We start from the raw sequence: 19188 nt of genomic DNA, 5'->3' as shown, positions 1-19188 counted from the left end.
CCGGATATTTCTATTCCATATTTCATAATTTTTATCTTTTGGTAAACAATTTCCCGTAATATTCACATAAGATATTAAGGAAAACCAAATTATTCCGTCCTACCATAACTTAAACACGGAAATCTTTCTTCCGCAGGAGGAAACCACTTGGGAACAGACGCAGCAGGTGCTGCGCCTCTTCCAAAGAGACGCAGTGTCGCTGCGCCTCTTCCCCAGTCCTATTCTGCGTAATTCTCGTATCTTTTTCATATCTTTCCGAGATTCACTTCCAAAGAGTCTCCGAAACCCTAATTCCTTCACGTGATTAGTATAAATAGGAGCCTTCGCTCCTCATATTTCTCACGCGAGTGTCCGCCCTTGTCTTCTCCCTTTGCATTCTAGACTTTTGTTCTTACTTTTTGGCGTCTACGTGCTTGAACATTCGACCACGTAAGCTCGGATCCTTCTGAGTCCCAGCCTCGTTTGCATGACCGGCCAATTTGACCAACTACACAACAATCAACTTAATTAATCTATTCGTTTTCCTCTTACGAGGGCACTTTCTTTACATTCGCGTCGAGCATCACTAATCGATATCTTAGTTCATCTCGTTTCGTCAACATGTAAGTCTGAGGGTGTATAATCCTTTTATTTATTGTTATTTATTTCTTATTGTATAATTAATGTAAGGTTTATGTCGAAAATACCAATTAAAACCGATTTATAAAACCTTGTTTGAAAACCCTTTTTTCGGATTTCCAGAAGACAAACCGTCGAGAAAGGACGCAGCAACTGCTGCGCCTCTTCGAAGGAGCGCAGTTCCTACTGCGCCTCTTCGTGAGGCTGCCGCACTTCCTGCTTCCTTTCTTCTTCCTTCGTCCTCTGTAATTTGTTAACTTTTATTTGTTTTCGTTTGTTTTCTTCAATTCTTTGTACGCAATAACATAATAATTTCACATGTATATTATTCATCGTCATTAACATGTTTAATTCATCATTAATTCCGACTTAAATCCCAAGTAATTCATATTTCGGGTTTTTGTCATTAAAATCAAATCCGGGTTGTAGAAATTCAATTCATTCATATTGAGTTTCTGGAATTCGATCTTTGATATATTTTCATCTGTCAATTCGTCATTAACCATCGTGTTTAACCTAAGTAATAAGTTTGGTTTGTAAACTAATAATTCTCGCTATTCATGTAATTAGTCCGTCTTGCATCCGTCTCATCCATGTTTTATTGCTTTTATGACCCTAATCACATGTAAATAACCTATTAATCACTTTCATCCGAGTAAATAATTTAATCAATCATTAAATTCACCAACGAGTATTAACAACACGCCATTCCGGCTTCATAGCCAGAATTCAGGTCAGGAACAGACGCAGCGTCTGCTGCGCCTATTCTAAAAGACGCAGCTCTGCTGCGCCTGTTCCGGGTTGAATTCTGTCCCTGAACTTCGTTGTTGCTTGGCCTAGTTTAATTAGCATACGTACAATTAACTATTAATCGTATTATCACCTTCTGATCTGTTCGTTAATTTATTTATTTATTCTTTTTCTCAAATTATCCGTTTTAAAGGTATTTTCGACATAAATCAATTAATCCAATGTAATTATTGTAATTTTCTTTATTGTATCTTTATTGTATTATTTATCGCATTTGTATGATTTATTTGCATGCCTTCACATGTAATTGAACACTAAATCCTACTTTGACCCAATTGTATGTTAAATTGATTGTCAACCGACTTAGCCTAATTCTCACATGTTAGGATTAAAACTTGGATGTTGCATTGCATGCATACAATCGACGATATATCGAGTACGAATAACTTCCCTAATCATTAGTAGAGGCCGCTATCGAGGCGGGCGGGATTAGGTGTTCGATCAAAAGAGCTTCCTAATACGTACCCTCACCCCTAACTCCAGATATCTGTGAACACCCGTGTTCATTGGCATCCACGAGAGTCATTCTAGACATAGAATGCTAAGGGTAACGATTGCTTAGTGTTCATGTCACTACTTTGTGTCTTGACATGACACGAGGTATTCGAACGGTTCCAATTTCCCATAAAAATTGGTGGCGACTCCATACGAAAATGCAAACGCTTGTTCCTCCTCTCTCCCAAGCGCCCCCGTGGGCCCCCGCTGTCCACACGTCCCCGTAACCATACATACCTGATCAAAAAGGAAAGGGTAACGCTCTTTCATGGGCTCCTCTGCCTCCCATGTAGCTTCCTCGGTCTCGTGGTTAGACCAAAGGATCTTAAGCAAAACTGTCTCACCACTTCTAGTCTTCCTAACCTTTCGGTCAAGAATCTGCTTAGGAACCTCAAGATATGATAAGGACTCATCTAACTCTAAGCTCTCTGCCTCTAACACATGTGACGGGTCATTCACATACTTCCGCAACTGCGATACATGAAACACATTATGCACTCTTTCTAATGCAGCTGGTAAAGCCAGGCGATATGCAACTTCCCCAACTCGCTCCAAGATCTCATAAGGCCCGATAAACTTCTGACTCAGCTTGCCTTTCTTCCCAAACCTCATAACCCCACGCATAGGAGACACTTTCAGAAGAACCTTATCCCCAACCTGAAACTCTATATCCCGGCGATGTAGATCTGCATAACTCTTTTGCCTATCCTGAGCCGCTCTCATCCGTTCCCTGATCATCTTGATCTGTTCCACCATCTCATGTACCATCTCTGGTCCTAAAACCCCTGCCTCAGCACTGTCGTCCCAACAAATCGGACTCCTACATCTCCTCCCTTATAAAGCCTCAAACGGTGTCATGCCTATACTAGTGTGATAGCTGTTGTTGTAAGAAAACTCTATCAAATCCAACCTCTGTTCCCAGCTACCTCCAAAGTCCATCACACAAGCTCGTAACATATCCTCAAGAGTCTTGATCGTTCTCTCAGTCTGTCCGTCTGTCGCAGGATAAAATGTTGTACTCATCTTCAAAGTTGTTCCCAAAGATTCCTGCAACTCTTTCCAAAACCTTGATATAAATCTCGCATCTCTGTCAGACACTATGTCCTTAGGAACTCCATGTAACTTAAGCACATTCTTTCGATAAGCCATAGCTAATTGTGCTTTAATCCATGTATCTTTCATTGGCACAAAGTGAGCTGACTTTGTCAGTCGATCCACTATTACCCATATCATGTTGTTACCTTGTTGACTCTTTGGCAAACCCACGATAAAATCCATAGAAATGGATTCCCACTTCCACTCAGGCACCACTAAAGACTGAATCTTACCTTGTGGTCGTTGCTGTTCTCCTTTAACTCTCTGGCATGTCAAACAACGGGCCACAAACTCAGCTGTTTCTTTCTTCATCCCAGGCCACCAAAACGTGTTCTTTAAATCCTTGTACAACTTATCTCCACCTGGATGAACTGAATATGGTGTGCAATGTGCCTCTGTCATGATAGTCTTTTTCAGTTCCTCATCATTAGGGACACACCACCTACCGTCAAACCTCAAACTACCATCTGTATGAATAGAGAATCGAGACACTGTCCCTTTCTCTACTCCGGCTCTCCACTCAACTATCTTAGGATCCAACGCCTGTTTACCTCGAATATCATCATAAAGATCAAGCTGCACTGTCAAATCTCCCATGGCATCTCCTTTCTGCATCATATGTATCCCAAACTTTGCTACCTCATCTCTCAACCTCATCAAAGATAAAGCTGTACACAAAGAATGTACACTCTTCCTACTCAAAGCATCTGCAACAACATTGGCCTTCCCTTCATGGTAGATAATTTCCATGTCATAATCGCCAATCAGCTTCATCCACCTCCTATGTCTCATGTTCAACTCCTTTTGCGTGAAGATGTACTTGAGACTCTTGTGATCCGAAAATACCTAAAAGATTGCTCCATAAAGGTAATGTCTCCATATCTTGAGAGCAAACACCACTGCATCCAACTCCAGATCATGTGTAGGGTAGTTCTCCTCATAAGGCTTCAATTGCCTAAAAGCATAGGCAATCACCTTACCGTTCTGCATCAACATACATCCCAACCCATTCTTTGAGGCATCTGTATAAACCTTAAAGTTCTCAATCCCCTCAGGCAATGCTAAGATAGGAGCTGTGGTCAAACGCTCCTTTAATGTTTGGAACGCCATCTCACAACTCTCAACCCAACGAAACATGTTCTATTTCCTCATCAACGCTGTCATAGGTCTAGCTATCTTGGAGAAATCTTTCACGGACTGTCTATAGTACCCAGCTAGACCCATGAAACTCCTGATCTCAGCAACATTCTTTGGTGCTTCCCACTTTGTCACTGTTTCAATCTTTGCCGGATCCACAGCTACTCCATCCTTAGAGATCACATGCCCCAGAAAAGCAACTTTCTCTAACTAGAACTCACACTTGGACAGCTTAGCATATAACTCATGCTCCCTCAAAGTCTGCAACACCACCCTCAGGTGTTCCTCATGCTCCTCCTTAGTCTTGGAGTAGACTAAGATGTCATCGATAAACACCACCACAAACTTGTCCAAAAACTGTCTGAAGATCTTATTCATCAAATCCATAAACACAGCCGGTGCATTAGATAGCCCAAACGGCATCACCACATACTCATAATGGCCATACCTCGACGTGAAAGTTGTCTTTGGTATGTCCACCTCTCTAATCTTCACCTGATGGTACCCCGACCTCAAATCAATCTTGGAAAAGACTGATGCACCACTCAACTAATCAAACAAGTCATCTATCCTCGGCAAAGGATACTTGTTCTTCACCGTCACTCGGTTCAGCTTTCTATAATCTATACACAACCTTAAACTCCCATCTTTCTTCTTCACAAAAAGAATTGGTGCTCCCCACGGCGATACACTAGGTCTAATGTATCCCTTCTCTATCAAATCATCTAACTGCTTCCTGAGCTCCTTCATCTCTTTAGGACCCATCCGGTACGGTGCCTTAGAGATTGGCCCCGTCCCCGGTTTCAACTCGACTGTGAAATCTATCTCCCTCCTCGGTGGCAACCCCGGAATCTCCTCCGGAAAAACATCTTCAAACTCTCCCACCACTGGTATCTGATCAACTGTCGGACTCTTTATCCGGTCATCTCTCACATGGCACAAGATCAAAGGACACCCCTTCCTCAGATAAGACTTCAAACTGACAGCTGCAATCAACTTAACTTTGGGTTTGACCAGAAACCCACGATAAGACACACTAACGCGCTTAGGACCTCTCAAAGACACTTTCTTTTGATGACAGTCTATCTTAGCTTTATACTTTCCCAACCAATCCATCCCAACTATCATCTCAAAACCGCTAAAAGGAAACTCTAGCAAGTCTACAGGTAAATCAACTTGCCCAACTATCATAGGTACATCCCTATATAACCTCCCACATGGTACCGACTCACCCGAAGGTATAAAAACTTTCTCACTTACAGACTCATATACCCTCAAACCCAACCGTTTAACATGACTCGAAGATACAAACGACTGAGACGCCCCCGAATCAAACAAAACAAAGGTATGAATACCGTTAACAAATAACAAGAAAAGTACCAGTGATAACGTGTGCATCATCTTCAGCTGCCTTCTTGTCCATCATGAACAGCTTTCCACTGGTCTTCTGTCCACCTCCCTGGACAGTACTGGCTGATGTGGTCGGCTTAGCACCCGACCCTTGATTGTTGTTGTTGTTCGTAGCTGGTTTCTTATAAGAATTACCGCCGTTGCGGTTACCTCCACCCTGATAGCTCTGACTTCCCCGGTTTGACCATGATCCAGACGGTCTATTGCTCGCATAACTCTGTGTAGGTCTCTGGAAAGTTCCAGGTGCACTCGTGCACTCATGTCTCTTGTGGCCTACACCACCACAACTATAGCAGGTCGTTCCCCAACTACCACTAACACTCCCACGGCCACGCCCAAAGGAAGCCCCAGCACTGAACCCTGACCCAGAAGAAAACCCTCTAGCTTGATTGTGGTTGCTTTTCTTGTGACTAGATTGGCCACCACCTTCACTCTCAGCCTTTCTCTTCTCAACCCCTCTCTCTTGAGCCATCTCCACCAACCTCTCAGCTCTCCCCGCCCTCTCATAAGCTTCCTTTACATCAGTAAGGACTCCCAAAGGTAGCTTATCCATGATCTTAGGGGTCAACCCCCTCTCAAACCTCAGCGCCAGGTTCTCCTCACTCAAACCCATATCCTCAGCATACCTAGACTTCTTATTGAACTGCCTGTAGTACTCGGCCACAGACATGTCAGATGTCATCTTAAACCCATCAAACTCCTCTCTCAACTTACTCCTCACATGCTCCGGTACGAACTCTTTCCTCAAAGCCTTACGAAACTCTTCCCAAGGTATAGCAGGTAAACCTTGGTTCGCATACAACTCCTTGGCACTCACCTTCACCTTGTCCCACCACTCACCAGCTACTTCCCACAGATAGAACGCAGCTTGTTCTACTCTCATCTCATCAGGACAGTGAACCAGGTCTAGTATATTCTCCATCTCACGATGCCAGTGGTCAAGAAGGTTAGGCTCCCCAACCCCCTTGTACTCTTTCGGGTTAAACCTCGCTATATAGAGGCTGATTTTAGAGTGATCAACCTCCTTATCCTTATCCTTATCCTTTCCCACATTCTTTAAAGCCTCCGTAAGAGCATCCTGATGCTCCAACATCTTAACGATATCATCTATGTTCATGATCTCAGCTCTCGCATACAAAGCATTCTTCTTGGGCGGCATCTTAAAACTATATCAGAAAAGGGGTGGATATAAACATACGCATCAAAACCTCAAAACACGAAAGTAAGCTGCCCAGGACATACTCGATCGAGTTCCCAAACCTACTCGATCGAGTAACAGGCTACTCGATCGAGTGCCCACCATACTCGATCGAGTGCCTCGACATCGGACCCCGAACAGACCTTCTGATCTCTAACATACTCGATCGAGTATCACAGATACTCGATCGAGTGACCCCCTACTCGATCGAGTGCCCGAGGTACTCAATCGAGTGCCCAAAAACACGATTCTGTTTTCAAAATCGTCATATACCCACTCGATCGAGTCAGCCCCACTCGATCGAGTCATGCTAACTCGAAAATGCTACCCGCATGCTATATCATATCCCAACATACTAAACAACTTTATAAACCCAACATTATATCATAGTTAGGCATACCATGCTACACAACTCTTCATATGATTAATGAAATAACTATATCATGTTATTAAACGCCACATAGTAAACATCCATCATGCTTCTCATTCCAACAACAGTTCTATATGTCTCATCAATCTTTCATTCACAATCTCAACCTTCTACTCCAAACATCCAACAATTACACATACTTCATCACATCCACACACAAGCTAACAAACAATGCATACGACCTTGACATACACCCCCCATGTGACCGGTTCAAAATTGTAGGGCGAGTTCGCGACTTTAGGACGTCTCCCAAGCCTTTGCGTTAGCTCCTACAACCTTTACCCCGGGTTCATTTTAATTGACTCCCTATATTCATTAGATTTATTGGTTACAGGTTTCAGGATCGTCGCTCTGATACCATTTGTAACACCCCTATACTCCAAGTGCCTTACCAGGACCACTCAGGTATAAGGATACTACCATCTCGGTTACCCGAGGCATGATAATCATAAGACAATAACGAAACAACATTTAAGTAGTATAACTTTAGTGAAAGGTTACAATCCAAAACCAAATACCAAAATACGGATACAAGTTCTCAAACCAACTGTCTAATCAACTAAATGCAAAGTTTATTAAACTACTAAGCTACAGGGGAAGAATTCTATCATCAGACAGTGGCACATCCCAGCAATCCCATGTAACTCAACTCAAACCTGCTCAATGACTGCTCACCATCCCCGAATGGATCACCGCAGGTTTTACAAACAACAACACGGAGTCAGTACTAATCACACAATTTATATATATCAACAATACGATAAACAAACAGCTCACACCGTCACACACACAATCACACCAGTCCCATTAATCTCAATCACCGACTGTCCACTGGACCAGCCCTGCCAGTGGGGGACCGCAGCCGAACCCACCAAATCCCCGCTCATCATATTGAGCGATTTCCCTGTTCATTAATGTGCACATCCCCTTCCGTGGCGGGTTCCACGAAGGGCGAAACTAAGGCATGAAGCCACTCTCGCAAGTGACTCCACTCAGACGAGAACGCATCTCGAGAACCAGAGACAAACAATCACAATCAACAACCGTCACAATACGAATACGATATTATTCACATTCACAATCACAACACATCAACAACACACTTGTGGGACTAATACTGAGTAGGGAAACCCTACCTGGAAAGCACAACAATCAGACGGTCTCACAGCTGATATCAAAATGCTTCTTCTACAAATCATCCTCCTAAAATACAAACATATAATCACTACCAATCATAATCTACAACAAAACCCCCAAATCCCCATATTAGGGTTTAACCAACTTTAAGGAAAAACTATAAAAACGGTACGTAGATCTTACCCTCGACGCAAGGATCACAAAGGTATAAAGAAAGGTAGAATCCGACCTTCCAAGCTCCAGGATTTTCTAACAATGCGATTGATACGAAGAACGTAGTTTGATTTCTCTTTTCTCAGTAATTAGGTTTTAAAAAGTGTTTAAAGAAAAGGGACGGAAGTAATATATACCTTAATCGCATTATTAACAAAACCCGAGAAATCATCCCCCGTAAACCGGCTACTCGATCGAGTAGCTAAGGTACTCGATCGAGTGCCCCCTTACTCGATCGAGTATATGCGTTACTCGATCGAGTACCCAACAGGTCAGAAACTATTATAAACTGCAACTCACCCTTACTTGACAGAGTAAGGCCTACTCGACAGAGTAAGGCCTACTCGATAGAGTAGTCAGAGACTCATAAAACCGTAGTATTACAGTGCCGACCTGATTTTAATTCCTACCCCCACTGTGGCCTGCCGCTTGACTTGTCTCTACCTACAGATGACTGACATAAGTTTTATTTGACTTGTCATAAGTTTGTGATGGATATTGTCCGTCACAAATGAGAATTTGTGTTTTTAATTTTACGAATTCTAGAAAAAGACGGTTTCACACTGTAAGACGGTCTTATTTAGTAAAAAAATCATTCATTTATTGATATGAATAAACGAGTGACTTTTATAAAAATAAATCGTTGTAAAACCGTCTCGCACAATAACTATTGTCATCTTTTCACTCTTTCAGTTAGAATGAGCGGGTTTAGATGACTCATATATACTAAAAATTTATTTATCAAGCGGATCTATATTAAAATATTTTTGTGTAAAATCGTCTTACACAAAAATAAATATATCTACAAAGTATTGTACTGAGTACTATTTATTCTTTCATTTTTCCCCTTTTTAGTGAAAATTTAATCCCGCATCCTCACTATTTTCTATGCAATTCACTTAGAAAATTTTAGCTCTTATCGTGTTTATTAATTAACTCGAATTAGGGTAATTAGTTTACTTAGAAAATAGCTATAGTGCACTATTTAATCCAACAATGAGTCAATTAAAATACGGCAAAACCGCTCAGTTAACTTAAAAGGTGAAAAGAAGATAATAATTAGGGTGTGAGACGGTTTTACGATGTAAGACTATCTATTTATATAATAGTCACTTTTTTTATTGATATCAACAAAATACAAATGACTGATTTAAAAAAAAAAAAGACCGTCTTATATATAAAACCGTCTTTTTTTTTTGTTTTGAGGGATACGTCTTTTTTAAGAATTTTTGAAGGAAGAAAACGGGAAAATGAAGTAATGAAGTGTGGGGTCCTGTAAGTAGATGGATGTGCTACAGGCCTACAGCTACACATAGTATCTATCACTAGTATGCGAGTGTTGGGAAATTAAAGGGCAAAAACGTCAAGTTGCTCATAAATTCAGTGTCCCAGTGAGTTTCTCCCGTGTATTTATGCCTGCCCATCAGGCCATCCTACATAGAGTATGATATTATGATGTCACTAAAAGTCTAAAACCGACGTCCTCATGACCATTACAATTATCAAAAAAAAAAAAAAAAACAAAAAAAAAAGAAAGAAGGTAGATGTGTACTGATGTACTTAAACACAGTATCCCTTGTTTACTGCCTAAATTTCGCCAAGTTTTCCTCCCACAATGTCATCAATTTCAACCCCTAGTTCATCATCAAATAATCAATCAAACAATAAGAATCAAAAAACCGATTTAATTAATGAAACCAACAAAACCCAATTCCCAAATTGGTTAGAACTACTTGAAGATATATGGGTCCTAATTTTTTCAAAGTTGCTGACAATTGAAATAATTGAAAATGTTCAGAAAGTGTGCATGTTGTTTCGCAAGATATGCAAACTACTCGTCACGTTTAGAACTATAAATATGACCATTCCTAATGGTTGTAGTTATGTTAATTTGCCGTCGAGTCTCGATTATTTGACTCGTTACGCAATCGATTCGAGTGCCGGTGGTTTGATTGATATCTATTTGGAGTATCGTGTTGGTTATGGTTATGATGATATACCGCGTACGACCTTGACGTACATCACTGAAAGGTACGCCTATATTCTCTTAAACGTGTTGCTGAGTTACTCTGTTCGTCCCAATCATTATTTTTTTTTATTTATTTTGTCCTTGTTTTTTGTGCGAGATCTTTTAATCAAAAGATAAAGAAATGATTTGCGATGGATGGAGGATGTTTTAACTTTTAACAATTGATTTGGACTGAGGAAGTATCATTATACTTCGTATTTGTGACTGTTTAGTACTCCGTCATTTGTTTACCTTTGCAATTATTAAGACCATGCCCAAGCATGGTCACCAACTGGGTTATGACTTTGTTAGGTCATGCTAATGACACCTTAAACAAGATTAAGAAGATGATTTTGGTGACCTTAAATAAGTGGGGGTCAATTTGTGACCATGAGTTGAGTATGGTGACCTTGTTGGTGACCCGTTAGGTGGCATCCTCTTATTGGTTGAAACAAATAAAATGACAAACTTAATAATAGTAAATATTAAATAAAAAAGTAGAAGAGAGGTTTTGCTGGGTAGAGAATGTGGGAAATGATTGGAAATGTTCGTAAGTGGAAAATGATTGGCTTGTTGACTTAGGTCGTGACCTTCTGCTTGGGGAAGGTGATAGTGGGTCGAGATAAATAAGGTAGGATTAAGGACTAATATGTTGGTGACCCGATTAACTCGACTTTCTACTTGAGGATGGTCAGATGGAGGGGACCACTTGTAGTAAGCGTTATTTTAGTAATTCCTCCGTTCCAATCATTTCTATACATTTGTTGAATATATATGAGTTATATTTTAATGAAATGTAAAGAATTGATAGGAATGGAGGAAGTATTATTGAAGGACAAGTGGATCATGATGGGTACGGTTGTATGGATGGTCAAATCTTACATAAAAAAAACACTCATAATATAGAAAGCTAAATAAATGAATGAGACACCCAAAGTGGGAAAGGTAAACAACTGACCGGGACGGAGGGAGTACATTCTCACAAATTATGGTATTTGTTGTGAGAATGGATGCATAACCGACAATATCCAAATATTCGATTTGAGGTAATATCATGCTGGCACTCGATTAGAGTCTTTCATATCCAATCGTTAGTTTAAAAAAGAGGGTTTTGAAAGAGGCACGACTTGGATAAGGCACCGGCCAAAATGACTCCTCTGTGTAATGTACGTCTTTTAGACGAGTCTCACCTAACCAGACTCGCTAGTACGCACTCTCAATATTTTTTTCATTAGATCTTTAACTATGCCATTTCTATTCCACCCATTTTTCACAACTTTACTCCCTTATTTTTACATGTTAGACCGCATGAAAACCCTTCAAAAAGGTATTGCTCCCCAAAATTATTTGGAAAATACAAATTTGTTACTAAAAATAAGGCGCATCGCGCCCCAAAGGTGTGCACCTTTGCCTTGCGCCTCGTCGCCACGGTCTCTTAGCTCCTTGTTGCGCCTTGTATCTTTTCATACTTCGATCCAATCCGCATCTGATTTGAAACTTGGATATCTAGTTTGATTTTTTGTAGATTTAGATTGAATATAGATATTAGTTTCAAAAAACAGAGAATATCCAATTCGATCCTATTGATCCGCATCTGCACCTGCATCCGATTGATCCGCTTTTGCTATTTTTGTGCTGGCTTTCAATTCATAGAATGTAGCTGTTGGCTATTTTTTTTATTGGATTTATGGATTAAACATTTAGCCTTAGCAACTCGATCCTTTGTCAGTTTGGCTTTCATTATCGCAACATTTTGTGCATCCTGTCTCCTAATATATCCTTGTTTTTCCGAAAACATCCTAACAGATGCAAGAATCTTAAACATCTGCGTCTCGGCTATATGTATAATTCATCACTGACTGATGAAAAAGTGATCGAAGCAGTAAAAAAGCTCCCTATGCTGGATGAAATCCAGATTATACGTTGTTCATTCTCATATAAGACAGTTGAAGCTATCGGCCATGCTTGCCCCTCATTGATATCATTTGGCTTAAATGGTCTCGGCTGTAAGTTACCAGATTACATGTCAGATGACGAATATTACACGTGCACTGACAATTACGTGCGCAATGACGAAGCTCTAGCCATTTCTAAAAGCATGCCTAAACTATGCCATGTTCAACTGATCGGGAATGACATGAACAATGAAGGGTTGAAAGCAATTCTGGACGGATGCCCTCATCTTAAATCCCTGGATTTACGTGCTTGCTTCCACATCGATTTATCAGGGGATATGGGTAAAAGATTAGCGAACATGCACCTTCGTTACCCTAATGATTCCACTGCCGACTATGGCCATGAGTCCTATTATATTGATGATAACGACTATAATGATTACTCTGGTTTGTCTGTTTCTGATGATGACCAGGTGGTGTCTTTTGACGATTATGATGACTATCTTGATTATTATTCAGGTTGTTATTCCAGCTGAGTCGGTTCCGACTGAATCATGATGTATTGTAATCTTCTGACTGATAGCGACACTGGAGCTTTTGTTTGCGCTTGCTTTATTTACATTTTGTTTAGCTGTATATCTTAAGGTTATATGCTCGTATGCCGAGTAGTATCTAATGCTCTATAGTAAATGGATTTCACTGTTTCATTTTGCAACCTTCTTGCAGTTTGTCTAGTAGGCTCATGGTTGACTGAGAAACTGCTGTAATTTTTGCTAGTTCCACAGCTGCTCTGTCGATTTCTGTTCTGCAAATGTAACATGTTTTGGAACCTTTATTACATAATCGTCTTGATGATTTATATGGTTGGCAATTCTCCTACAGCTTTCTTTTACCTATTTGGTTTGATCGAAGTTTATTTTATCTCAATAAGCGAAAGCTTCATGTGACGCGTGCTTCAATTGGGAATTAGGATAGGTACGACTTGCGAGTACTGGTTTGAGGGTGATGACTGATGAGCGAGTATAGGACAATGAGTATTAAACATTGTTCTCGTTGTGGATGAAGAGCATGAGTGTATTTTTTCATGGGATGCTGCGGATTCCCTCTAGTTGAAAAAAAAAACTATAAAATGCAAAGTTTTTAGTTTTTACAAATTATGGAAGAAATTGCTTATTCAGTTGGTCTCCTGTGACCCACAAAATTTGACCATTTTTTTTGGTTACATTTTATCACAAACATTATCACATTTCTCCATTATAATTTATGACGCCTCACAAATGAGATTTAGCGTTATTTTTCTATTCTCAAGTGTAACAATTATGTCGAGATTGGAGGCCATTCTCACCTCAAGATTGATGCAAGTTCTTATCAAAAACTTCTTCAAGGAAAAACAATTCAAGTTTAGCAGCATAAGTTTCTTACCACGATGACAGTTCGTGTTCACAAACCCCTTCCGCATATGGAAGCCCAGACGGGAACTCCCCATGAAGACTCTTCAAGGGAAGCAGTAGTTCCCACTTCTAGTCGTCTTTCTAGTCCCGCTTCTAGTCCTATGCCTGTCTTTGACTTTGTGTCTACGGGAAGGGTTGAGTTGGTTGAAGAGGACAACATATTTCAAATTGATAAGAAAAAGCGAATATCTCTGGACTCAACTCTTATTAGCACGATTTCTACAGAACAGTTTCGGTTTGGGGCAGTTAAAGAGTATAAGTTTCGTAGCCGCATGAAGGTTCATCTCAAGGGTTACGGTAGAAGGGCGCAGGTTAACGCTAATTTGAAGACCCCCTCTTTGGTTTATATGGAGCATTTTGATTTTGTTTGCAGGCACACGAAGACAGTGGAAATGATCAAGAGGATTAAAAGAAAGGATGCTGGTCTGATCAATTTTGATGCCCAATAACATCCTCCGTTCAAGAAACGATGGTTGCCATCGTCCGTTGGGTATAATTCTAAGTGTAGCCTGGGTAGTTGGATGCAAAGTAGTTTTGGGGTTTCCGATGCCCCTCGGTTTGTATTTTAGCTAGTTTATGTAGTCAAATACTTTGTAATCTCGTTTTATTTTATTTATATCAGTTTATCGTTGTCAAAAAAAAAAAAAAAAAAACAAAGTAAGACTATAAGACTGTAATGGATCATGCTGTTCGCCCATTGGGTCTACGAATATTTCCACTTAGTAGTTTTTATTTGGCCTAAGAGGCTACCATACTAAGGAAGTATGGAATACGACAATGCTACCGACTTTCTCTTCTCAAATTTTCTCCGTCATACTCTAATACAAAATATAAATAGAAGATTATTTGGGTGCTTTAATTAATTGCCAAATGGGCAAATATATACGGTCTTTATTTCGGTCATTTGTCTACCTTTAGTTTTGGCACAAAGACTAAGAGGAGGGAAAAAGGCCATTTGTTGTTATTATGTGACAAGTGGACAATATGTTATGTAAGTGATCAAATTACGTTTCAAAAAGAATCCTTATATTGAAAGGTAAATAAATAAGATATCCAAAAGTGAAATAGGTAAACAAATGAAATGAAAAAATTGTTAGATTAATGATATGTGAGTAAACAACGTGTGAAAAACTGCCTTATACAAGTATTTTTGGTCACCAGTCATCACCCAACTCAAAATAGCCTCATCACCAATTCACCAAGGTCACCCACAATTACTGGATTTTCACAGGTATATAAAGGAATGTAACCGCTTGCATTATCATTCATATGAACAAAGTATTTATACATGTACAATTCAAAGGTAATCTACCGACTTTAGGAAACCTAACAGAATAATTACAAGATATACTTGTATATCCTAAAACGAATATTTACATATTGTATTCTATTACACCCCCGCAGTCGAAACGGAAGGAGGTCGGATGTTGAGACTGGACCTGAAATAATCAAAGAGTATGCGCGGTAACCTCTTCGTAAAAATGTCTGCATCTTGATAGCGTGAAGGGACATGTAGAACCTGAATGTGACCAAGAGCAACCTTCTCACGAACAAAATGAATATTCATCTCAATGTGCTTCGTGCGTTGATGATTAACGGGGTTGTCAGAGAGGTAAATGGCGTTAACATTGTCACAATAAACAATAGTTGCCTTGCGTAATGGACGATTTAGTTTGATAAGAGGGAAGTGGTGTTAGTACCTCGACGGAGAATAAAAAGCGAGTGATCGCACGCGCTATGAGAAAAGTCAAGGCGAGACACATAAGCCGATAACTGATGATACCAAGCACGAGGGGCCTACTTAAGCTCATATAACGATTTCCGGAGCAAGCACACATGATCGGGATGTGAGCGGTCCTTGTAACCAGGAGGTTGGTACGTGTAAACAGTCTTAACCAGATGCCCATGAAAAAAAAGCATTCTTTACGTCAAGTTGATGTATAGGCCACTGATTGGATACGGCAATGCTCAAAACGTGCAAATAGTTGTGGGTTTGACGACCGGAGTAAATGTCTCGTTGCGATCGACGCCAACCTGTTGATACCTGCCAGTAACAACAAGACGAGCTTTGTGCCGCTCTAACTCACCGTTAGACTTAAATTTATGCTTAAACAACCATATACAACGGGTAACATGACATCGGGGGGACGGGGAACCAGGAGGGATGGGTCAACGAGGTGATGTTTCACCTCGAAAGCGACGGCATTGTTGAGCACTAATTCGGCCCATGTCTTATAATGGACGTTCTTTATCTTAAGTGTGATGGGAACATAGTTTTTGATGTTGTTGAGGGTGAAGACGGGATGGAGATAGGTAGACATGGTGAGAGGAGAAAAGGGTCGGCCGCCGAAAGGAAGGAGGAGATTAGGGTTAGACCAATTTTAGGTTGATACCATAACGGAATGTAATCGCTTGCATTATCGTCATTCATATGAACAAAGTATTTATACAAACAGCTCAAAGGTAATCTAGCGACTTTAGGAAACCTAACAGAATAATTACAAGATATACAAAATATATCCTAAAACGAATATTTACCCATTCTATTCTATTAGTACTCCCTCCGTCTCGGTTATTTGTTATCTATTCATTTTGGCACAAAGACCAAGAAAATGAGAAAAATAAGAGAAAAATAATGATAAATAAAGGAGCTATCTCACATGTCCACTTGACCATATCACATACCCCACTTGTCCTCTTGTCTAAATTTACCAAAAGTAGAAATAAATAACAAATGAGTGATACACCCAAAAAGAAAATAGATAACAATTGATCGGATGGAGGGAGTATACTCTTAGGATAGACACGTTAAGAATCCAATTGTGGAATGACTATTATAACTCTCTCATGAGAATTTGAAACTTGAAGTCATGGCTACCATTTTCAATTAGAGAACCGAGTCTAGGGCACATCACATGTTAATTCATAATGAAAGGGGAGTCATATATGATACGATTTTGGATCGTTTTAATGTGAAAGTCTTACAACTGAATTTAAATTGCTTCTTACAAGTCCCTTCTAAAACAACTTTAATAAGCAAGAGACCGTTATCTAATGACACTCACTTTAGATACCAGCCTCTCACATACATCAATAACTTTAGGCCGAATACCAATCTTACCAACAAAGGGGTACCGAAATTAAGTACCACCCATAGAATTCAATCTCACAAAATACAGATGAAATGTAAGAAATTATAATGGTCACAGTACCCAGTACCCACATCCTGTTGATAATTTTTCCTGATCATCTGATGATAGGACACCCTGCAAATAACACAGTAAAAGATAAACCAAAAAATTACCCAACAAACAAGGGAAAATGCAGTACAATGATGTTGAAATGATCATTTAAATCATGACAGTTAAAAATTTTCACCTATAAGTCAAAATGATGATTCAGTTATGGGCAAATAGACATAGCATTAACTTCATCAAGTATGTAGAAAAGGACAAGACAGGATATATAACTATATAAGCTTAACCAACAAAACCACAGTGTTCCATCCATTTATCTAAATCAACAGGTTTTATAAGACTGACACACAAAGTACTCTGTATTAATTCTCTCATGGAATTAAGGCAGTTGGGTATGTAGTACATACAGGTATGGGTATATTGAACAATGGAATTTGGAAAAAGATGACTCTTGCTGTGTCGTAACTATCAGATTTATGGTAATGACTCGTTTATATGAAGAGGCTCAAGACGCGTGTATATTGTGAGAATATAAAACCGATCATGAGACTCTATCCATCAGCTTAAGCCACTATAACCAAAAGGTCACGGGTTCGAATCCCACCCCCTCAATTCCAAAGTGGAATATTATTAGGTATGGGGAGGCCTGCAATTGCAGAATATAAAACCGATCATGAGACTCCAACTATCAGCTTAATCTCTAATCTTAAACATGAGACTTTAGCATAAACATAAAATAGTAAGAGAAAAATTTAGTAACCACGATTCAAGAATTTCATTTTTAGCTCCGCCCCTGCATAATGATATATATGTATACAAGAGTCTTGCCTCTTGAGCCTCTTCATATGCACAAGTCTTTACATATATCCAACAGTTACGATACACCAAGAGTCATCTCTCTATATTCCGGTGTTTTAGTATAAGAGTAGTACATAGGTAATTGATCGTAACTTTTTAAGTTTAGGTTAAAGTCGCTTAATTAGTTATATAAGACCGTCTTATGCAGGAGTGAGCCACCTTATCAAATGATGTATCAGGTGCTAAAGTCTAAACCATTGTTGAAAAACATGTGAGAATTGACTTTTTTACTACACCATTAATTATGCTTTGACTTTTCATTAATTAAATTTGTTAGTTTTTAAACTAATGCATTGATACTCGTAGATACTGAGTAATAATTTCACTACAGCATATTATAAATCGTGGACACGTCCCTGGTCTTATGATGAGATAGTTTTTGGTCTGGTCTAACTCCTAAAAGACGAGTATACATACCCGCAATCAGAATGAGAACGAGTGAAGAAAACTTCAAGAGTTCACAATAGTTCACACATTAGTTTTTGCAAGATTGGCTTATATATTAACGCAGTAATTACCCGTTAATGAAACCGTCTCACAGTGAATAAACTGAAGAAATAGAGAAAGGCAAGGTCAAGATCGACTAGAAAAAGAGTGAGGCTACTAGGCTAGGAAGTAGGGAGCATTTAGGTAAAGGGTCTATATGTAACAGACTAACAGCATTGTAGTGCAATAACTATATGCAGGATTATTGCACAGGATTATTGCAGGTACATGCAAAAAGCGTAGATCAATGCTTTCTTCTGAATTACCTGTTTTCCTGCCTCTTATTTATTGCTATTTTTCCCACTCCATGAATCATATCTCAATCAATGCTATTGCAAACTTTTTCAACAATACTCCGTCTTCCCATTGCTACATTCCATACAAAACAACTAATACTTCGTAATAGTACCGATGTCTCTACTTAAATCTCGATTACGATTTTTTGGGAGGAACTATTAGCTTCATGTTGGGACATGTAAACTTATGATATAGGAAAAATGAGATAGCGTCACATGTTAAGGTGCAGTACGTGTTGTCGGTACTAGTCACCATCTCCTATCTCCATGCATTTATGAGGTAGTTCAAATGTTGAATACTCCACGCTAAATATATATTTGATACGGAATAATTCCATAAAGAAGTTGGCATAGTTCTTAAGGATCATAATTCAAAATAACACACTAATTAAGTTACATAAAATTGATTAATTCATCATAAACATTACAAATTATGCTTTTTTGCAAGAAGCAA

The 19188-nt window shown here is 39.4% G+C and overlaps 1 protein-coding gene across 1 annotated transcript; it reads left to right on the top strand.

Moving 5' to 3' along the window:
- The first annotated feature begins 10044 nt into the window (after positions 1-10044).
- Positions 10045-13317, top strand: LOC141611407 (F-box protein SKIP19-like). The gene is made up of 2 exons (XM_074429935.1): positions 10045-10574; positions 12358-13317. Exons 1-2 carry the CDS (start codon positions 10159-10161, stop codon positions 12980-12982), a joined length of 1041 nt encoding a protein of 346 aa, XP_074286036.1. The 5' UTR covers positions 10045-10158; the 3' UTR covers positions 12983-13317.
- The last annotated feature ends 5871 nt before the right edge of the window (positions 13318-19188 follow it).

Source organism: Silene latifolia, chromosome 11 (genome assembly GCF_048544455.1).
Source record: "Silene latifolia isolate original U9 population chromosome 11, ASM4854445v1, whole genome shotgun sequence".
In the NCBI taxonomy this organism is placed as follows: Eukaryota; Viridiplantae; Streptophyta; class Magnoliopsida; order Caryophyllales; family Caryophyllaceae; genus Silene; species Silene latifolia.
The sequence above is the reverse complement of the archived record's forward strand: the minus strand, read 5'-3'. Positions and strand labels throughout refer to the sequence as shown.

What these genes read in the sequence shown, in the direction of transcription:
- LOC141611407 (XM_074429935.1), top strand. Translation starts at nt 10,159, where the DNA reads ATGTCATCAATTTCAACCCCTAGTTCATCATCAAATAATCAATCAAAC. An exon ending in TTGACGTACATCACTGAAAG is followed by an intron (nt 10,575 to 12,357) that starts GTACGCCTATAT and finishes ACATCCTAACAG; the next exon opens with ATGCAAGAATCTTAAACATC.